The 16,273-nt window shown below is 45.9% G+C and overlaps 1 protein-coding gene across 1 annotated transcript in view; it reads left to right on the top strand.

Moving 5' to 3' along the window:
- Positions 1-16,273, top strand: part of SETBP1 (SET binding protein 1) — a 243,123-nt gene that overhangs the window by 7,614 nt on the left and 219,236 nt on the right. The window contains exon 2 of the mRNA XM_066615110.1: positions 12,319-12,969. Within this exon, the coding sequence (XP_066471207.1) occupies positions 12,460-12,969 (510 nt within the window). The 5' untranslated portion in view covers positions 12,319-12,459. The remainder of the gene's footprint in view (positions 1-12,318; positions 12,970-16,273) is intronic.

Here is a 16,273-nt window from a genome sequence, read left to right on the forward strand (position 1 = left end):
CACTGTGTGTGCCCAAAATAATGGATGTGAATGCAGAACATGAGTTTGTTTGCTGTCCTGTAAATCTTTTCCGGTGTGTCCAACTTCACGAAATCATTAATAAGCAGGTTTAGGCTGTGGGAATCATGTCCTACTGCCACTATATATATGAGTATTTAACCATTATGCTGTCTCATGCTGCTTTCGTATTACTTGCACTGTCAGTCAGCACATTTTTTTTTCTACTACTCCCAAGCTTTTCTAGGACATCACATGTTTTATTACTGATATACCCTGAACTGCAGATATTCTCTCCTGTCAGCAGCATAGGTGGGGGGCGGTATATATTGCAGGGGTCTGCTACGCAGTGAGTGTCTGCACATTGCTGTTGCTGTCCCAGTGACTCTGACGGTGGGTGGGAGGGGCTGCTTACACAGTGTGTAGCGGGCGCCTGCAGTATTTACAGCGCCGCCTCCCTGGCTATGCTACTGTCTACTGTCTTAATACTTTTGAAAAAAATGGACAGAGCTCAATCCTGATCTTGGCATGCTGGCTTACCACTGGCATGCATCATCACAAACATGCCGTGAACATGTTTGTGAGGGTTAGTGTTGGCTGAGCGCTGGAGCTGGCCCAGCATGAGCCCAGAGAGGTGAGTTGGGGGTGTGGGGGGAGGTGGGGAGGAGGCGTTCTGGGGGGTGGGCGGTGGAAGGTGTGATGGGGGAGGGAGTTGGGCAGGACCGATGGAGCTTGGCTCCACTGGATCCTGAGCCCCATGTCAGGCCTCGCAGCCTGACATGGGGCTTTCCAATTCTGCATTGGCTCCTGAGTTGCCGCTGAATCGAGTAGCCCTATTATGGATCTACTGGGGAAGGGGACAAAAGTTCCCTTCCCCCAAGGAGCTGCCTCATGCTGCCTGGTTGCACTCAGGATACCATGGTTGTCATTTTGGTGATGTGGCAGCCCTGCGCTCCAGGCAGCTCAGGATTGGGCTGTGATGTCATTATGAAGTTGATGATTCCTTCTCCCCTTACCATTGTTCACCCATCTGTAAGACAAAAGTGCCATGCTAAGTTTTTGTGCACAGACTGCATTATGTGCTCCTATTCAGACTGGAGATGAGGTTTACTCAGCTAATGTCTGCTGGGCAAATTACAAGATGGTCTTAATAATTTAAATGCTTCCTGCCAATGTGTATTTTCAGTGGTGGGTAGTCGTGTTCCAGAAGCATATATTGCTCTTCTGAGAGCTTGCTGAATTTTGTCTTGATGGGTAGGTGTCATCTTCTCTGCAAATGAAGTTATTCTTGCTAGTGTATTGTATACATTGGGGGGGGAGAGATCAGTGTACCATTATCACCTGATGCTGCTGCTCAGACAACACTCTGTGATGCAGATGCAACTGAAAGAAACTGGGCTTCAGGAAGTAGGGCATTTGTTGTAAGTGCTGCCTCCACAGCTATCCACCTGAATTTTTGCTCCTAAAAGATTTTTTAATGGTTGCAGGACATTTAGTGTAGGCAAGGATGTGTTTGGTCATCCTGGTAACATTTGGAAGCAAGTATTTCATATAACAATATTTTCAGAACACAGTTTTTTGTTCCCCCAGAAGGACTTGGAAGTGTAGAGATACTTCTGTATGTTAGAGATGGTGGTTCCATTTGACTGAGTGAGGGGGGGGAAGGGCAGTTTAATACAACCCCACGCTCATACATGATGTTGGCAACCTTCAGTCTCGGAAGACTATGGTATCACTCTCTGAATGGTGGTTCTGGAACAGCGTCTAGTGTGGCTGTAAAGGCCAATTCGGGAGTGACAATCCCTTCCACACTGGGAGCAAGTGTAGTCTGTCTCCCTGGCTATGGGCCTGCCTCTCTCCCACTGTCGGAAGCAGCCCCTGGCATCACGCTCTACGCCAATTGAGCGAAGACTTATAACTGGTAAACTGCTGCTTCCCGTGTTGTGCCAACAGCTTATGGAGACGTTGGAGTGTCCTCTCCAGTGTGCGAAGCCTGGGTAAAGTAGGTATGGAGGATAGGCTGTTACCCATGCAGCAAATCCCCCCACTCCACATTGCTGGAATGGTCCAATGGAAAGGCAGAAGCCAATACAGTTGGTTCCAGCGGCGTCGCAGGAGTTGCCAGGGTGTGTCTGTATACAGCCGCAAACTGCCTCAGGGACTCTGGCTCTGAATTTTGCCTCGAGGTTGTCTCCTGAAGTCTTTTCCGTAACTGGATGTAGCCACAAGTCAGTGGATGTAGCCACAAGGCAGTGTTAACCACAAGGCCTTCTCTGAGATGAGCTGCCTTCCCAGGCTAACATGTCCCATCTTCCTGGTGGCTGTTTAGTCACCTCTTATGACAAGTACAGCCAAACTGAGAGCCTATTCTTATACCCAACCCCCAGGGGAGCGCTCATACATACGTAAACACTATTAGAACTGATGTAGCATGTAAACATTTTTTGGAACCCTTTCCAATAAGATTGAATTGAGAGTCCCTTCCCTCAGACCTCACTGTTAAGGCTACTGAGCGATCTGGTCAGAAAGCACCAGTGATAGGAGTATGATATGAATTCCTGTATTATGAAACAGAGTCACTTGAATTCTAAGAAATATGTCTTGGATTTGAATGTTTGCTGAGTAGTTATTCTCTATTTCTAAACTATCTTGTGTATTGCACAGTTCCTGGCTTTTTGAGTGAGTAAAACCTTATCTTAAATATTGCACTTATTCCAAAGAAGAAACATTTCATCTGAATTGATTTCAATGTTTCCCCACATTATCGGTTTTTCCACTGGAAAGATTGAAAATTGTCTTGACGGGGGAATGGAAAAAAAAAATTTCCTACCCAGCTGCTTTTGTTTTATTTCTGGGCCTCCATATCTCTAGAGTTGTGGTTTGGCAACCTTGTGTGGATGCCCAGGACACAGAGTGGGTTCAGTTTGGACAAAATTTTATCTGCTGACCCAACCCCACATGTTAAATGAGGTGGGTCCCTTGATTCGAACCTAGGTTTAGCATTGCACTTAAAGAGATGGTTCAAATGACCCATTCCTCTGACCTGTGATTAACCCATTTTTGCTGGCCCAGAGGTGTACACATTTGGTCCCTGTGGTGTATATGCAATGTTGGGTAGAAACGGCTTAAGGAGATTAGAAGACAAAACAAAGGGAGGGGCCAAGACGTGAGCTTGCACGTCATTTAACATGCGGTTTGGGGGATAAAACGTTTTCTGATGTGGTCTACAGCCTGGGATCGGTTTTGAAAAAGGAATTAGCCTTGGAAGAAACTTAGACACCGATATGCATCCTGTGAGTCTAATCCTGTGCCATACCCCACATTGTTTCAGTTATGGGTGGCTACTTCCCTTACAACCTAAATGACTCCTCTGACCCCAGAGGAGACTATGAGCCTTCTCTATCCAACCTAGCATAAACCTCCGTGATAGTTTCAGGGGCCAAGTGGGGCCCCAAACACATCGAATTGTCCTGGGCTCTGGTGTCATTGAGAAGTCTGGCAGAGCCCAGGCTGTGGAGGAAAAGTTCATCACAGGATACAAGCTGTAATGGGTATGTGCAATCTCCTGATTTCAGAAGTAGGCTACCTCAGAATGCCAGATGCAGGGGACTGGCACCAGGATGCAGGTCTCTTGAGGTCTTGTGTACTCCCTGAGTGATCTGGTAAGTCACTGTGAGATACAGGAAGCTGGACTAGATGTGCCCTTGACCTGATTCAGTGGGGCTCTTCTTATTTTCTTTTTAACCTTCTTTGCTCTGCCGCTCCACTGTGCCCTTTGACATCCGAAGCGGCGTGAAGCAGGGCTGTGTTCTTGCACCAACCTTGTTTGGGATTTTCTTCGCTGTCATGCTGAAGCAGGCCTTTGGAACTGCAACAGAAGGCATCTATCTCCGGACCAGATCAGATGGAAAGCTCTTCAACCTCTCCAGACTGAGAGCAAAGTCCAAAGTCCAGCTGAAATGTCTGTGTGACTTCCTCTTTGCCGACGATGCAGCTGTCACTGCCCACTCTGCCAAAGATCTCCAGCAGCTCATGGATCGTTTTAGCAAGGCCTGCCAAGATTTTGGACTGACGATCAGCTTAAAGAAAACACAGGTCATGGTTCAGGATGTGGACTCACCTCCCAGCATTACAATCTCTGCGCATGAACTGGAGGTTGTCCATGACTTTGTGTACCTTGGCTCAACGATCTCCGACACTCTTTCTCTCGATACCGAGCTAAACAAACGCATTGGTAAAGCAGCTACGACATTTTCCAGACTCACAAAGAGAGTCTGGTCCAACAAGAAGCTGACGGAACATACCAAGATCCAGGTCTACAGAGCTTGCGTCCTGAGTACACTTCTGTACTGCAGCGAGTCATGGACTCTCCGCTCACAACAGGAGAGGAAACTGAACGCTTTCCACATACGCTGCCTCTGACGCATTCTCGGCATCACCTGGCAGGACAAAGTTCCTAACAACACAGTCCTGGAACGTGCTGGAATCCCTAGCATGTATGCACTGCTGAAACAGAGACGCCTGCGTTGGCTCGATCATGTTGTGAGAATGGATGATGGCCGGATCCCAAAGGATCTCCTCTATGGAGAACTCGTGCAAGGAAAGCACCCTACAGGTAGACCACAGCTGTGATACAAGGACATCTGCAAGAGGGATCTGAAGGCCTTAGGAATGGACCTCAACAAGTGGGAAACCCTGGCCTCTGAGCGGCCTGCTTGGAGGCAGGCTGTGCAGCATGGCCTTTCCCAGTTTGAAGAGACACTTGGCCAACAGTCTGAGGCAAAGAGGCAAAGAAGGAAGGCCCATAGCCAGGGAGACAGACCAGGGACAGACTGCACTTGCTCCTGGTGTGGAAGGGATTGTCACTCCCGGATTGGCCTTTTCAGCCACACTAGACACTGTTCCAGAACCACCTTTCAGAGCGCGATACCATAGTCTTTCGAGACTGAAGGTTGCCAATATATTCCACTGTGCAGTTTTACTCTACTGTACCATCCACTTGTACCTTCTTATTAACAAAGTTGCAAGCTGAGAGCCAGGATCAGGCCACCTGGCAGCACTAACTTTGAAAACAGCATCATTCCCTCCAGAACAACAACAAGGCTGATTTTCATCAGTCAGCAGCAAAAACTGAAATTTATTCCATTTTCTCTGACTGAATGCAAACTCTTTCCCTGTCCTGCCCCCCTCCCTGTACTAAAAGTACACACCCAGGTAGATTAGTGTCCTTAGCCCCCACCCTGGCAGGCAGGCAGGCAAGCCAGTCAGGTAGGTGTATGACATGCATTCCTAGATGATCTTGATTTCCCTTGAATCAACATTCATTGTTAGTGGCCAAACAACTGAGGGCCCAATCCTATCCAGTTTTCCAGTGCCAGTGCAGCTGTTCCAATGGGGCGTGCACTGCATCCTGCAGTGTTTGGTCAGGCACAGAGGCCTCCTCAAGGCATGGGAACATTTGTTCCCTTACCTGAGAGCTGCATTGTGGCTGCACTAGTGCTGGAAAGTTGGATAGGATTGGGCCCTAAGCCTACAGTCCAGCACACACTTTCTTAGGAGTAAACTCTGTTGAACACAATGGAATTTACTTGTGAGTAGACACATGCCTAGGATTGCTCTGTTAAGTAGGACAGATATGGTTCACAACCAGAGAGACTTCTTCAAACTAATAAGCCGGCCAGCTTCCCTTAATGAATCCCTTTTTCAGCTAGTAACAGAAATGGAAGATGTGCTGAACCTCTGTCCGTTTGTTCGGTAAGGCCACACTTCAGAACACAGGTTTGTCTTCACCCTTGGAATGCTCTATTTTAGGGATCTGTGAGCATCTCCTGGCTCACCCTGAAAGGATACGGTGCAGTTGATTGATGCAATTGCTTGCAAGTCCTTTGAAACTTTGCCAATGATGGTTGTCTTTTGTTTGCAGAGGTGGTGAAGGCTTCACTGAGGGAGTGCAGCTTTAAATGCCTTTAAATGAGGCAGCTGCTTATCCCTTGTTTAAGAAGCCTTACCTGATCTGCTCCAATTATGATGACTGCTGTCTAATGTCTAATATGGCATTCTTGGTGAGGTGTTCAGATGTTCAGTGGTGCTCCAGATCCAGGTATTCCTGGATGAGGCTAATTATCTGGATCCTTTCCAGTCTGGCTTTCAGCAGGGTTTTTGGGACAAATACAACCTACTTTGCTGAAGTGAATGGCTTTTGCTGGGAGCTCTATTCCCTGTAAGGCTGAGGTTCTCACACTGGTGTGTTGCGATGCCCCTGTCTGAGAGCCTCAGCCTCTGGCCCCTTAAAGGATGGGGGAAGGGGGAAGGCAGCGATGCAATCCCCAGGATTGCATCACTAACCGGGGCCTGCTACAACATCCAGGAGTTGCAGGGAGCCCCTGCAACCCTCTGCAGGGCTCCCTGAGTCTCGGAATACTGAATAAGAGATCACAAACCACTTCTGGTTTTGCAGTTGCAAACTGGAAGTGGTTTGTGATAGCTTATTTTCAGTATCCTAAGACTTGGGGAGCCATGCGGAGAGCTGTGTGGGGCTCTCTGCAATTCCTGGATGTTGCAGCAGCCCTGTGATGCAAGAAAAAAGAAAATCCTTCACCTTCCATTAGTGAAGCAGTCTTGGAGATTGTGTCACTGCCTTCGCTTCCCCCCCCCCCAATCCTTACCTTGGAAGTTTTACATTCAAGAAGTTTGAGAACCTCTGTTGTAAGGGATCTGCACTGGTGCACAAGCCCCTTCTCTTCCTGAGTGATGTCTTGTCTGTGGCAACACCATCTCCAGATGCTCAGTGATGATGTTACAGGTTGCCAAATTCTGTGCTGCAGGGAGCTTGACTTTGAGCAGCTGCGCTGCTTAGGAACCCTGACTGGGAGATGGAGAAAGGGAAGTCATTCTGTTGATTGTTCTGGACCTTTCAGAGTCACTATATCCTTTGGGGATGTTTGAAAGGGGGGTAGGAGGCGTTGTATGCAGGTTACCCTTCTCTTTGCTTGCAGTTGATACTGGCAGGTGGTGATGGGGGCATCCACTACTTTGGTCTCTAGTGTGCCAGAAGGATCCCATTCTTTGCATGGAAATGAAGAAGTTCAGTATGCAGAGAATCATTGTGGATCATGCAAAGTAGAGTTTAAAAAAATAACTGAGAGAGGAAGTTAAAAGATCACATGAAGGGCTTCCTGATAGGGTTGGCATTCTGCTCAAGTATTCTCAGTTGACAACGTGTTATTGGACCACTGTGAAAGCTTCTCAAATATTTCACAAAGACAAAAATGCTGCAGTGTAGGTGGCAGTTTCCCCTTTCAGTTTCATTTTGGTGCCACTTGTTTTATTTTTCACATTTTTATGCCACCCTCCCTCCAAGGAGCTCAGGGTGGTGTACTAGTTCCTCCCCTTTTTTTGTCCTTTCAACAACCCTGTGAGGTAGGTGAGACTGAGAGTGAGTGACTGGCCCAAGGTCCTCCAGGAAGCTTCATGTCTCAATGGGGATTTGAACCTGGATCTTCCAAGTCTAACTCCAACTCCCAAACCACTACACTATCCTGGCTATAATATTTTTTTTTACCCAGTCTTCCTCCTCCCCCCACCCCGTTATTATGAGTGTCTCCATATCAGGGGTGTCAAACTCGTTTCATACCAAGGGCCGAACAGCATTCATGGTGCCTGCTGAGGGCCAGAAGTGATGTCATTAGGCAGAAAATGATGTCATTAAACAGGTCATAACCAAAAATACGCACTTTTTCTCGCTTAGGAACTCATTAGCTGCAAATGACAGAAGAGAAAATATGCAAATTGTGATCATATTTCAAGATATGAGAGAGCCCAATTTTCATGTGGGCTGTCCCTATAGCAGTAACACCTCAGCACTACTCAGCAGCTGAGAGCCTGAGGGCTGCATAAAAAGCTTCCAAGGGCTGCATCCGGCCCCCGGGCCTTATGTTTGACACCCCTGCTCTGTATGATCTGGCTCTCTGCTCTGTAAGTCTCCTGTGATAGACGGCTTCAATCTAGGAAAACAGTAGATGTGGAAAGAATGGAAGGGACTAGATGAAGTAAACGCACAGAATACTGCCACCAATAAGATATTAAATGATGGAGAGTTGGGGGAGGCTAACATGTATTTTCTGTTCTCACTTAACTTTACCAATATTTGACTTGGTATAAGTCAATGTCTTATACCAGTGTTTTGTGCCTTTGCCCTCTTCCTTTCAGAAGTGACCAAAATGTTTTTCACCCCATCCAGTGGCGTTACAAGCAGGTGTCACCCTCAAGAGGGGACGACACCACACTGTCTGGCACTCTGTTCAGTGGCCTTTGGCCCTCTGACCGACAACTGTGTTTTCATCACTTGTTGCTGAGAACATGAAGCCAAGGGCCTATCTACTCCAACTTCCTGTATCTCACAGTGGCCCACCAGATGCCTCAGGGAACACAGAAGACAATCAGATATCTGTATCCTGTTTCCACTTCCTTACATTTGGCATTCTGAGGTTGCCTATTTCTAAAATCAGGAGGTTGCATATATGCATAATGGCTTGTAACTTCTGATAGACTTTTCCTCTGCCCTATTTATTTATTTATTTATTTATTTATTTATTTATTTATTTATATTCCTCCTTTGTCTCCAAAGGGCACCCAAGGCGGCTAACAATCAGGTTAAAAATACAAAAATTCCCTTTTAAAGGCAGCTAGGCCTTGTGGCAAGGAGTTCCACAGATTAACAGATTAACTACTTGGTGAGTAAAGAAATTTTCTTTTGCCTGTTCTAACTCCGGACACTCAATTTTAGTGGATGCCCCCTGGTTCTGGTGTTGTGTGAGAGGGAAAAGAACTTTTCTCTGTCCACTCTATCCATCCCCTGCATAAGTTTGTACATCTCAATCATGTCCCCCTCAGGTGCCTTTTTTCTAGACTGAAGAGACCCAAATGCTGTTGCCTTTCCTTGCAAGGTAGGTGTCCCAGCTCACTTACCATTATGGTTGCTGTCTTCTGCATATTTTCTGGTTCTGCTATGTCTGTATTGAGATGTGGCCACCAGGACGAATGCAATACTCTAGGTGTGGCCTTAGGATCAATCTGTGCAGTGTCATTGGCCATTTCTGAAACAGAAAGCAATTCCACTGGTGAAAAGGCAGCAAAATCTCAAATCATAATCTACAACTGCACACAATATTACCCTACCTTCTGCCAACTACAGCCAGCCATCTTCTGTCCCCTCAAGAGCAGAACAAAACAGCCAGGTTCTTGCTGATCTCCTGACAAGTGGTCTGACTTGGTGTAAGACAGCCCCCATGTATGGCTAAGAGGCACTTTTTCAAGTGGGTGCTCCTTTTTTTTAGCAGGGGGAGAGTAACTGGCCCACCTCACCCCAGCAGTGTCTAGTGGCTGTCTGCTGGTGTTCTTTTGCATCTTTTAGATTGTGAGCCCTTTTGGGACAGGGAGCCATTAGTTATTTGATTTTTCTCTGTAAACCGCTTTGTGAACTTTTAGTTGAAAAGTGGTATAGAAATACTGTTAATAATAATAATAATAAATAATAATAATAATAATAATAATAATAATAATAATAATAATAATAATAATAATAATTAATTAATGTGTTCATGCACATAATGCAATGTGTGAAGTAGGCCAAGCACATGCAAATCTGATTTGTGCAATTCTTCCCACCTTCCCCTTTACTCGAAGGGGAAGGACTGCACAGATTTGTGTGGAGTGCTCACCCCACGACTTATGTTTTGAGTGGCACAAGGGAGAGGCATGGACCCCACTCCTCCACTACATGTATAGAATTGTCAGTCCAGTAAATTTAATGATCTAGGCCTAAGACTCTGTGATTGAGAATCCATTCTAATAAAGCATATTACAAGTGTATTACTTTGTTCCTTGGCATTCATCTGCTCTCACATTTCCATCTGCTCTGTGGCATTCGGGATAGCACAGGGTAGGGCCAGAAGCAACAGGTGAAGTTATCCTTTGTGCAGACAGAATGCCATAGCAGCACAAGCACATCTGAGGTTACACTAGCACACCCACTAATTCACAAGTCAGTGCTCAGTGTTTTGCTGGCATCCTGGGTCCTTAGGCTGTGTTTCTTTCATGGTCCTTGTGATTTATGGTGGTATCAGTTGTTTAATCACAGCTGGCCTTCCTTTCCCTTCTCCTGTAACAGAGTTAGCTGCTTACATGGAAAGGTAACTAGCTGATCTAATTATGGTTTCTCAAACCTAATTGCAGAGTCAGATGTGGTTCTGAAATCTACTCCTTGACACCTTGGTGTGGGGACGACAGATACAACATGGGTCCTTTTCAAGAATGCTCAATGTGCTACTCAGAAGGGGGGGGGAGTCTGATTTATAGGTGCCAATATGACATTTCCAGGAGTGGGGCAACCAGGCCACTGGGAATTCCCCAGTCTTTCTGGGTTTGATTTTGGATGTCTTGGCAAGAATGGCCATAGAACTATGAGGTTAAAGGAGACTTGCTTAGAATAAGTTTCAAATTCTGAACTCTTGTATGGCACTTGACTTTCTCTTGTGGGACTGACTGAAAGTTGTATCATTATAGAGTCTCCCCACTTCACTGAGCGTTAAGAAGTTTGGGGCTAGAGAGTGGGTGGGGGTGGAATGACTGCAAACCCTGTTTGGATTCTGGTTTTCTTCAAAGGAGAGATCATTGAAGGACTGTGTACTGCTTCATTTGTTTACATGTATACCAGGTGAACATCAGATAGGGCAGTGGTTCCCAAGCTTTTTTGATTGTCAACCTACTGGTCCATTGGCCACAGCTCCCCATTAGGGCTGCAGTCTTACATTGTATAGGGAGGAGGGTTTTTGTGAAGATTCTGTGGCTCCCCTGACTGATTTTTGTGGCTCCCCAGGCAGCCACAGCTCACAGTTTGAGAATCATTAAACAATGATTATTTCCATAACAACTGATGCCGCCCCCCCCCCCCAGAAACATAATAAAGAAATGGGGAAAAAGTGGTTTGATCAAGAACTGCAAAGCCCCTTGTATGACTGGGGATGACAAGCTTAGTCCCCAAGAAGGCACATGGACTAGCAATTGAACAAGATCATGCTGGCAATTCCCAGAAGTTAAACTGAAAGGAAGATGCAATTCCTAGATGTTTGACTCTCATGACTTGTGTGTTCATCTCATAATATTTTTTAGTGCATTCAAAGTTAACAAGACTTGAACTGCTACTCAACCCAGCCAAGATCAGGGGTCACAACATATTTCTGAATACTGAAGCAAGAGCTTTCAAAAAATGAACAGGAGGAAACATCAGACATATCAGTTTCAGAGGAGATACTGCAGGGTCACGTTACAATTTCATACCATTTGTGTATTTTACCTATTGGTTTCATGTTATACATTGCTCACATCTCTGTCCCACCTACTCATAAAGGAGTTCAAGGCCAGTTCACACATTATGCAACAGCAAACTCAGGCTGGCCACTAACAAGCTCTCAGTATTACAATGAGCAAATGGCTAGGAGAACTGAAAGAATTATTTGTCTTTGCACAGGATGTCTTTGCACATTTGTCATAAGGCACAGGATGCATCAGGTTCGCCTATCACTAAGTGGGTTTGAGTTTGATCAATGTGTGGATTGCTCCTTAGAAACGTGTATATATACTCAGTGGCATAGCTAGAGTGGGTGCCAAGCACTAAGTTTTACAGGGAACCACGCACAGCATGCAAGTAGTAAATGACTCCTTTTTGCTCCCCCCCCCCCGCCCAGAATGACTATGAAGGGGAGTGGCCCCTTGTACACTCTGGTGAGGCTGCCTGCAAAATCAAGTGCTTTACACCACCTCTAACCATGCCACTGTGTTTACTACCTTGAACTCCACCGTGGAATAAAGTCCTGAAGGATATAAAGTCAGAAGAATATTTTGCCTAAGTAGGAAGTGAGTTCGATTTCCTTGACAAAAATTATAGAACCTAAATTCAGAACTTACTGAGAACACATGTTGATGTTGAATATTCTATTTCTGAATCTTAACTTGCAGATTCTGAAATTCACAGCCCAATTCTGAAACCTTGCCTTTCTGAAACTGAAATTTGTTATGATTTGAAGCATGAACTACAATTACTTAAATTTCTGGGTGTGTTTGTCTTGAGATTTAGACTCATTTATTTATTTAACTTTTATTGGTATGAAAGACTCATTTACGAATGCTGGCTTTGGGGTCAAAGTTCTGAATTTAGATTTTAGATTTCAGTGGTAGCTTGACGTCAAAGTTGAGTTCAAGTGTCATTGGCCACTAAAACGCTGATATCTTATTTCTTTCCTTTTTATTTTGTATTCTCACCAGTTACAGACCTGAATTCTTCTGAGCTCCTCACACTGGTTGGACTATTGGGACTCTAAGAGACCTTACTGAGAGCTGTCATTCACTTCCTGGGGTTTTGCCCCTTTTCTCCCCACCTTCCCCTTCCCCCTGTATAAAACTTCCATGGACCGGGGGATCGTCATGGAGTCAAGGGAGAGCTCGAGCATGACCCGGCAAAGGGGGGGTGAGACAGATTTCCTGACTTCGACTGTTGCTTCTGCAAAGGTTCCCCCTGCTCCTGGCTGTGCCGGGGAGACCATGCTGCCAAATTCTGGCTCTGCAAAATGTATCCCGGTGAGTGGAGATCGTCTGGAGCCTGAAGAGGAGGATGAGCTTTGTTCTGGGAGAGATGTGGATTCCACTTCCAATGCAGACAGTGAGAAATGGGTGGCTGGAGATGGCCTGGAGGAACAGGAGTTTTCCATAAAGGAGGCAAACTTCACAGAGGGGAGTCTTAAGTTGAAAATCCAGACAACAAAGAGAGCCAAGAAACCCCCCAAGAACCTGGAGAACTATATTTGCCCACCCGAGATCAAAATCACCATTAAGCAGTCTGGGGAGCAAAAACTTTCAAGAGCTGGGAAAAATAGCAAAGCAGCGAAAGAGGAGGACAGAGCACACTCCAAAAAGAAGGTAAGAGAATCGGTTTCCCCCTTTTCCCTTCCTCTTTCCCTCAGTTCCTTATTTCTTCATCTGTTAGTGTGCTTGTGCAAAATGCTGTTAGTTCTTCACTGGTACTTGCCTCTCTTGCTAAATTTGGAGAATCTTCGTTGTTTACCGAAAGCCGGCCTCATTTGGTTGAGGCCTGAACCAGGCAATCTGTGTACCAAAAAGGTTTTGAAAACTAAATATGTGACAACAGGTGGACAGGATAAACAGATGGAGGTGGGAAAGGGGGGGCGCGTAACAAGACAACAGGGAGAATGCTATTAGCATAAGAAGCTCCCTGGTCTCTGCACACCAGCTGCTTTGTTGTTGTAGGGGGCTCAGCTGAAGGGTGTTTTAAAGAGCTGTTCTAAGGGCAATCTAATGGCCCTGTTAGTGTTGTGCATACAAAGACCAGGCCTTTAAACCTGAAGAGCTCATGCAGTTTGCAGGCTCCAGGGGACAGCTCTGCTTGGTGCGTCTGGCTTAATAGTGTGGGGGTGTTTTTGTTTTCTACATTAAAGCAAGTTGTAACAGGCTGTGTTGACAAATAAGGGGACAAGTAAAGAGAAGGCAAGAGGAAGATTTCCAAACAGAAGAATCAGACCTTTGCTTAATGAGTGAGATGTCTGCATTCTGTGCGTTCTGTGAGCTTGTCTTTAAAAGTCTGGTCATCCTGGGGCTGGGAAGTGATATGCTGTGTGTGAAGTGCAACCTCCAAGGCTTTTTCAACCCTAGGGGCTTAAGTCAGAAAGGAGACCTTTAAATGAGGGTCAGCCATAGACAAAAGGCCTTGTTCCAAGGGATACAATGAAGGATGTTCAACACTGCATTAAAAACTGAAAAAAAGTTCATTTTTGGAAACCTGCAAGGGGGGTTTCTGTTTGGAAGAACGGAGAGTGCACATTAGTATACATATCCATTCCATGGTGCTTTATGGTTCTGGGGATGTCATATTCTGTGGGACAGAAATGTGTAGCAAAAAAGAACACTTCTTAGGAGACTTGCACTCCTGGCTGAATGTTGACAATTAAAGCATGCCTGCATGGTGCTGCTTTTGGAGCGACTGCACATGCAATGAAAGGAATCCATCAGTGCAGGTGGGGCTAAGGGTAAGGATTGCAGCTCCAGTGAATGCGCTTTGAACTGTGGAGTTGTCACACTGCACCTTCTTTTCCAAGGACTTTTTCCCCTCCTGCATGTTTGGATTTGCTCCAGAACATCAGATCAGAGTGTGGAAAGTCCACTTCTAGAATTGAACTTGGTTTCAGGTGCATTGCAAGCCTTTACTAGACAGAGCTAACAACACAATCTAAATATCAGAAACAAGTGCTGCAAACTGGGGCTGTTGTAAGGAAAATGAGTGACCAGCACCTCCTTTGAAAAAGAAAATAAAAGGAATGAGAATCAAATCCATGACATTTGGGCCACTTACAGGTTGTCACTTTTCCTAACAGGGGTCTTGTGCCTTCAGCAGCTGCATGGCCAGCCAAAATTCCTTGCATGTAGGCATTATGATGGGAACAGTTGCACCTGTCGAGTGCCATGCACCTAAAGGCACAGGGAGGAGTACTCCTGGGAACAACACAGTGGTAACTCCCAAGGGAGTTTCTGGTCCTCCCTTTGGGGAGGGAGGACCAGAAACATAGCAGGCTAGAGGTTAAGTGCCTTAAAGTTTGTACATATGAAGCTGCTTTGTCATGTCAGATCATTGGTCTGTAGCCAGCATTGTCTACTCAGTGTGGCAGTCACTCTCCAAGGTGGTGGGCAGAAAGTCTTTCCACCAGTGCTCCCTGCAGTCATCTTTCCTGGTGATGCAGGAGATTGAACTTGAATCTTCTGCATGCCAGGCATGTGCTCTGCCACTGAGCTGTTGCACCTCCTTCTTAATGCTCAAGCCTGGAATCTTGACACCTTTTGTTTTTTAAAGTCTTCACGTTGTGCGCAGACCCGGTGACTGAAGGATTGCCTGCTGCCTCTTCACGGTATCTAGCCAGCGTGCCTGCAAACGTTCCTTTTCCCTCTGTGATGACTATGCAAACTGTGTGGGTAGGATCATGTTGTCCATTGGACAGACTTCTGCAGAATCAACATTGTGTGGCACTGCATGCATGGGGTGGGGAAAAGAGACGTGCAAATCTGTCCTGACCTTACTGGGGCCAGGCCACCCTGTGGTTACAGACGCACCATCTAGCATGTCCAAAGTGTTCACACCATCCTGTTTTATTGTGTTATGCTATTGATACAACACACATGCACACACTCCTTCAATCTCTATAGCTTGCTCATTCTTGACATAAGGATGAGAGCAATATGGAAATCCTATGTTCGTGGATCATATGCCTCTAAGTTGGAGAGCGACTGTGGCAGTGGCAGGTGGCCTTGATTTGCTGCTTCAGGGCTATCCAGAGGCCAGTAGTGTAGCTATAGGGGAGCGTAAGTACCGCAGGTGCCGCAACACAATTGCCATCGCTGCCTAGTTAATTAATTAATTTATTAGAATGGCTCCAACAGTGAATGGGAAGGGCCACTTACATGGCATGTTGTGGCCCCTGTCACACCTTCCATACCACTCCCCCTGTAACCTCACTACTGCCAGAGACATCTGAATGGCCACTATGAAAAATGGACTATGGGGTGATGGCACTTAGATCCAGTCCCGCTGACCCTTAACATTCTGTGGAGGAATCTTTTCAATGTGCTTTTTGTGTTATTTTGAATACTTATATTGTTATTGTTTTGTTTTATGATTTGCTAACTGCTTTGAGCTTTGGCAAAGTATTCTGTACATGTCTAAAAAGTTTTTAAAAATTTAAATACAACAGTGGCATGCAGGGCCACCGAATGCCTGCTGATTGCTGAGATTTATGCAAAGTTGATCCAGTGGGATTTTCTTATATCCACTTACTTTGATCCTGCATCTGTAGGAAGTGCAAGGCTGTAAGAAACTTAAGCTGCTCCCCACCTATTACCTCACTTCCTGGAAGAGAAGGCTGGCCTGTTCCCAGGGTCAGTTGCTCAGGAAATTGCTCTCCTAAACTCTGCTAGGCCTTTGCAAGAGAGGCTTTTCAAAAATGGAGGGTGGGTGGGTGTTGACAGTAATGCATTTATCCTCATTGCAGCTGATCTTGTGCACGAGTGCTCTGCAGTGTAGTACATGGTGAAACTGCTGTAGGGGTTATTGGTGAGGTTAGAGACTCTTGTAACTTAGGCGGCTGCAAAGGATTCCAGCAAATCAGCAGCAGGTGCAGCTTTCGGTATGATGACCCCCGCCTCATGGCAGGGAAAGCTG

Source organism: Tiliqua scincoides, chromosome 2 (assembly GCF_035046505.1).
Source record: "Tiliqua scincoides isolate rTilSci1 chromosome 2, rTilSci1.hap2, whole genome shotgun sequence".
Taxonomy (NCBI): Eukaryota; Metazoa; Chordata; class Lepidosauria; order Squamata; family Scincidae; genus Tiliqua; species Tiliqua scincoides.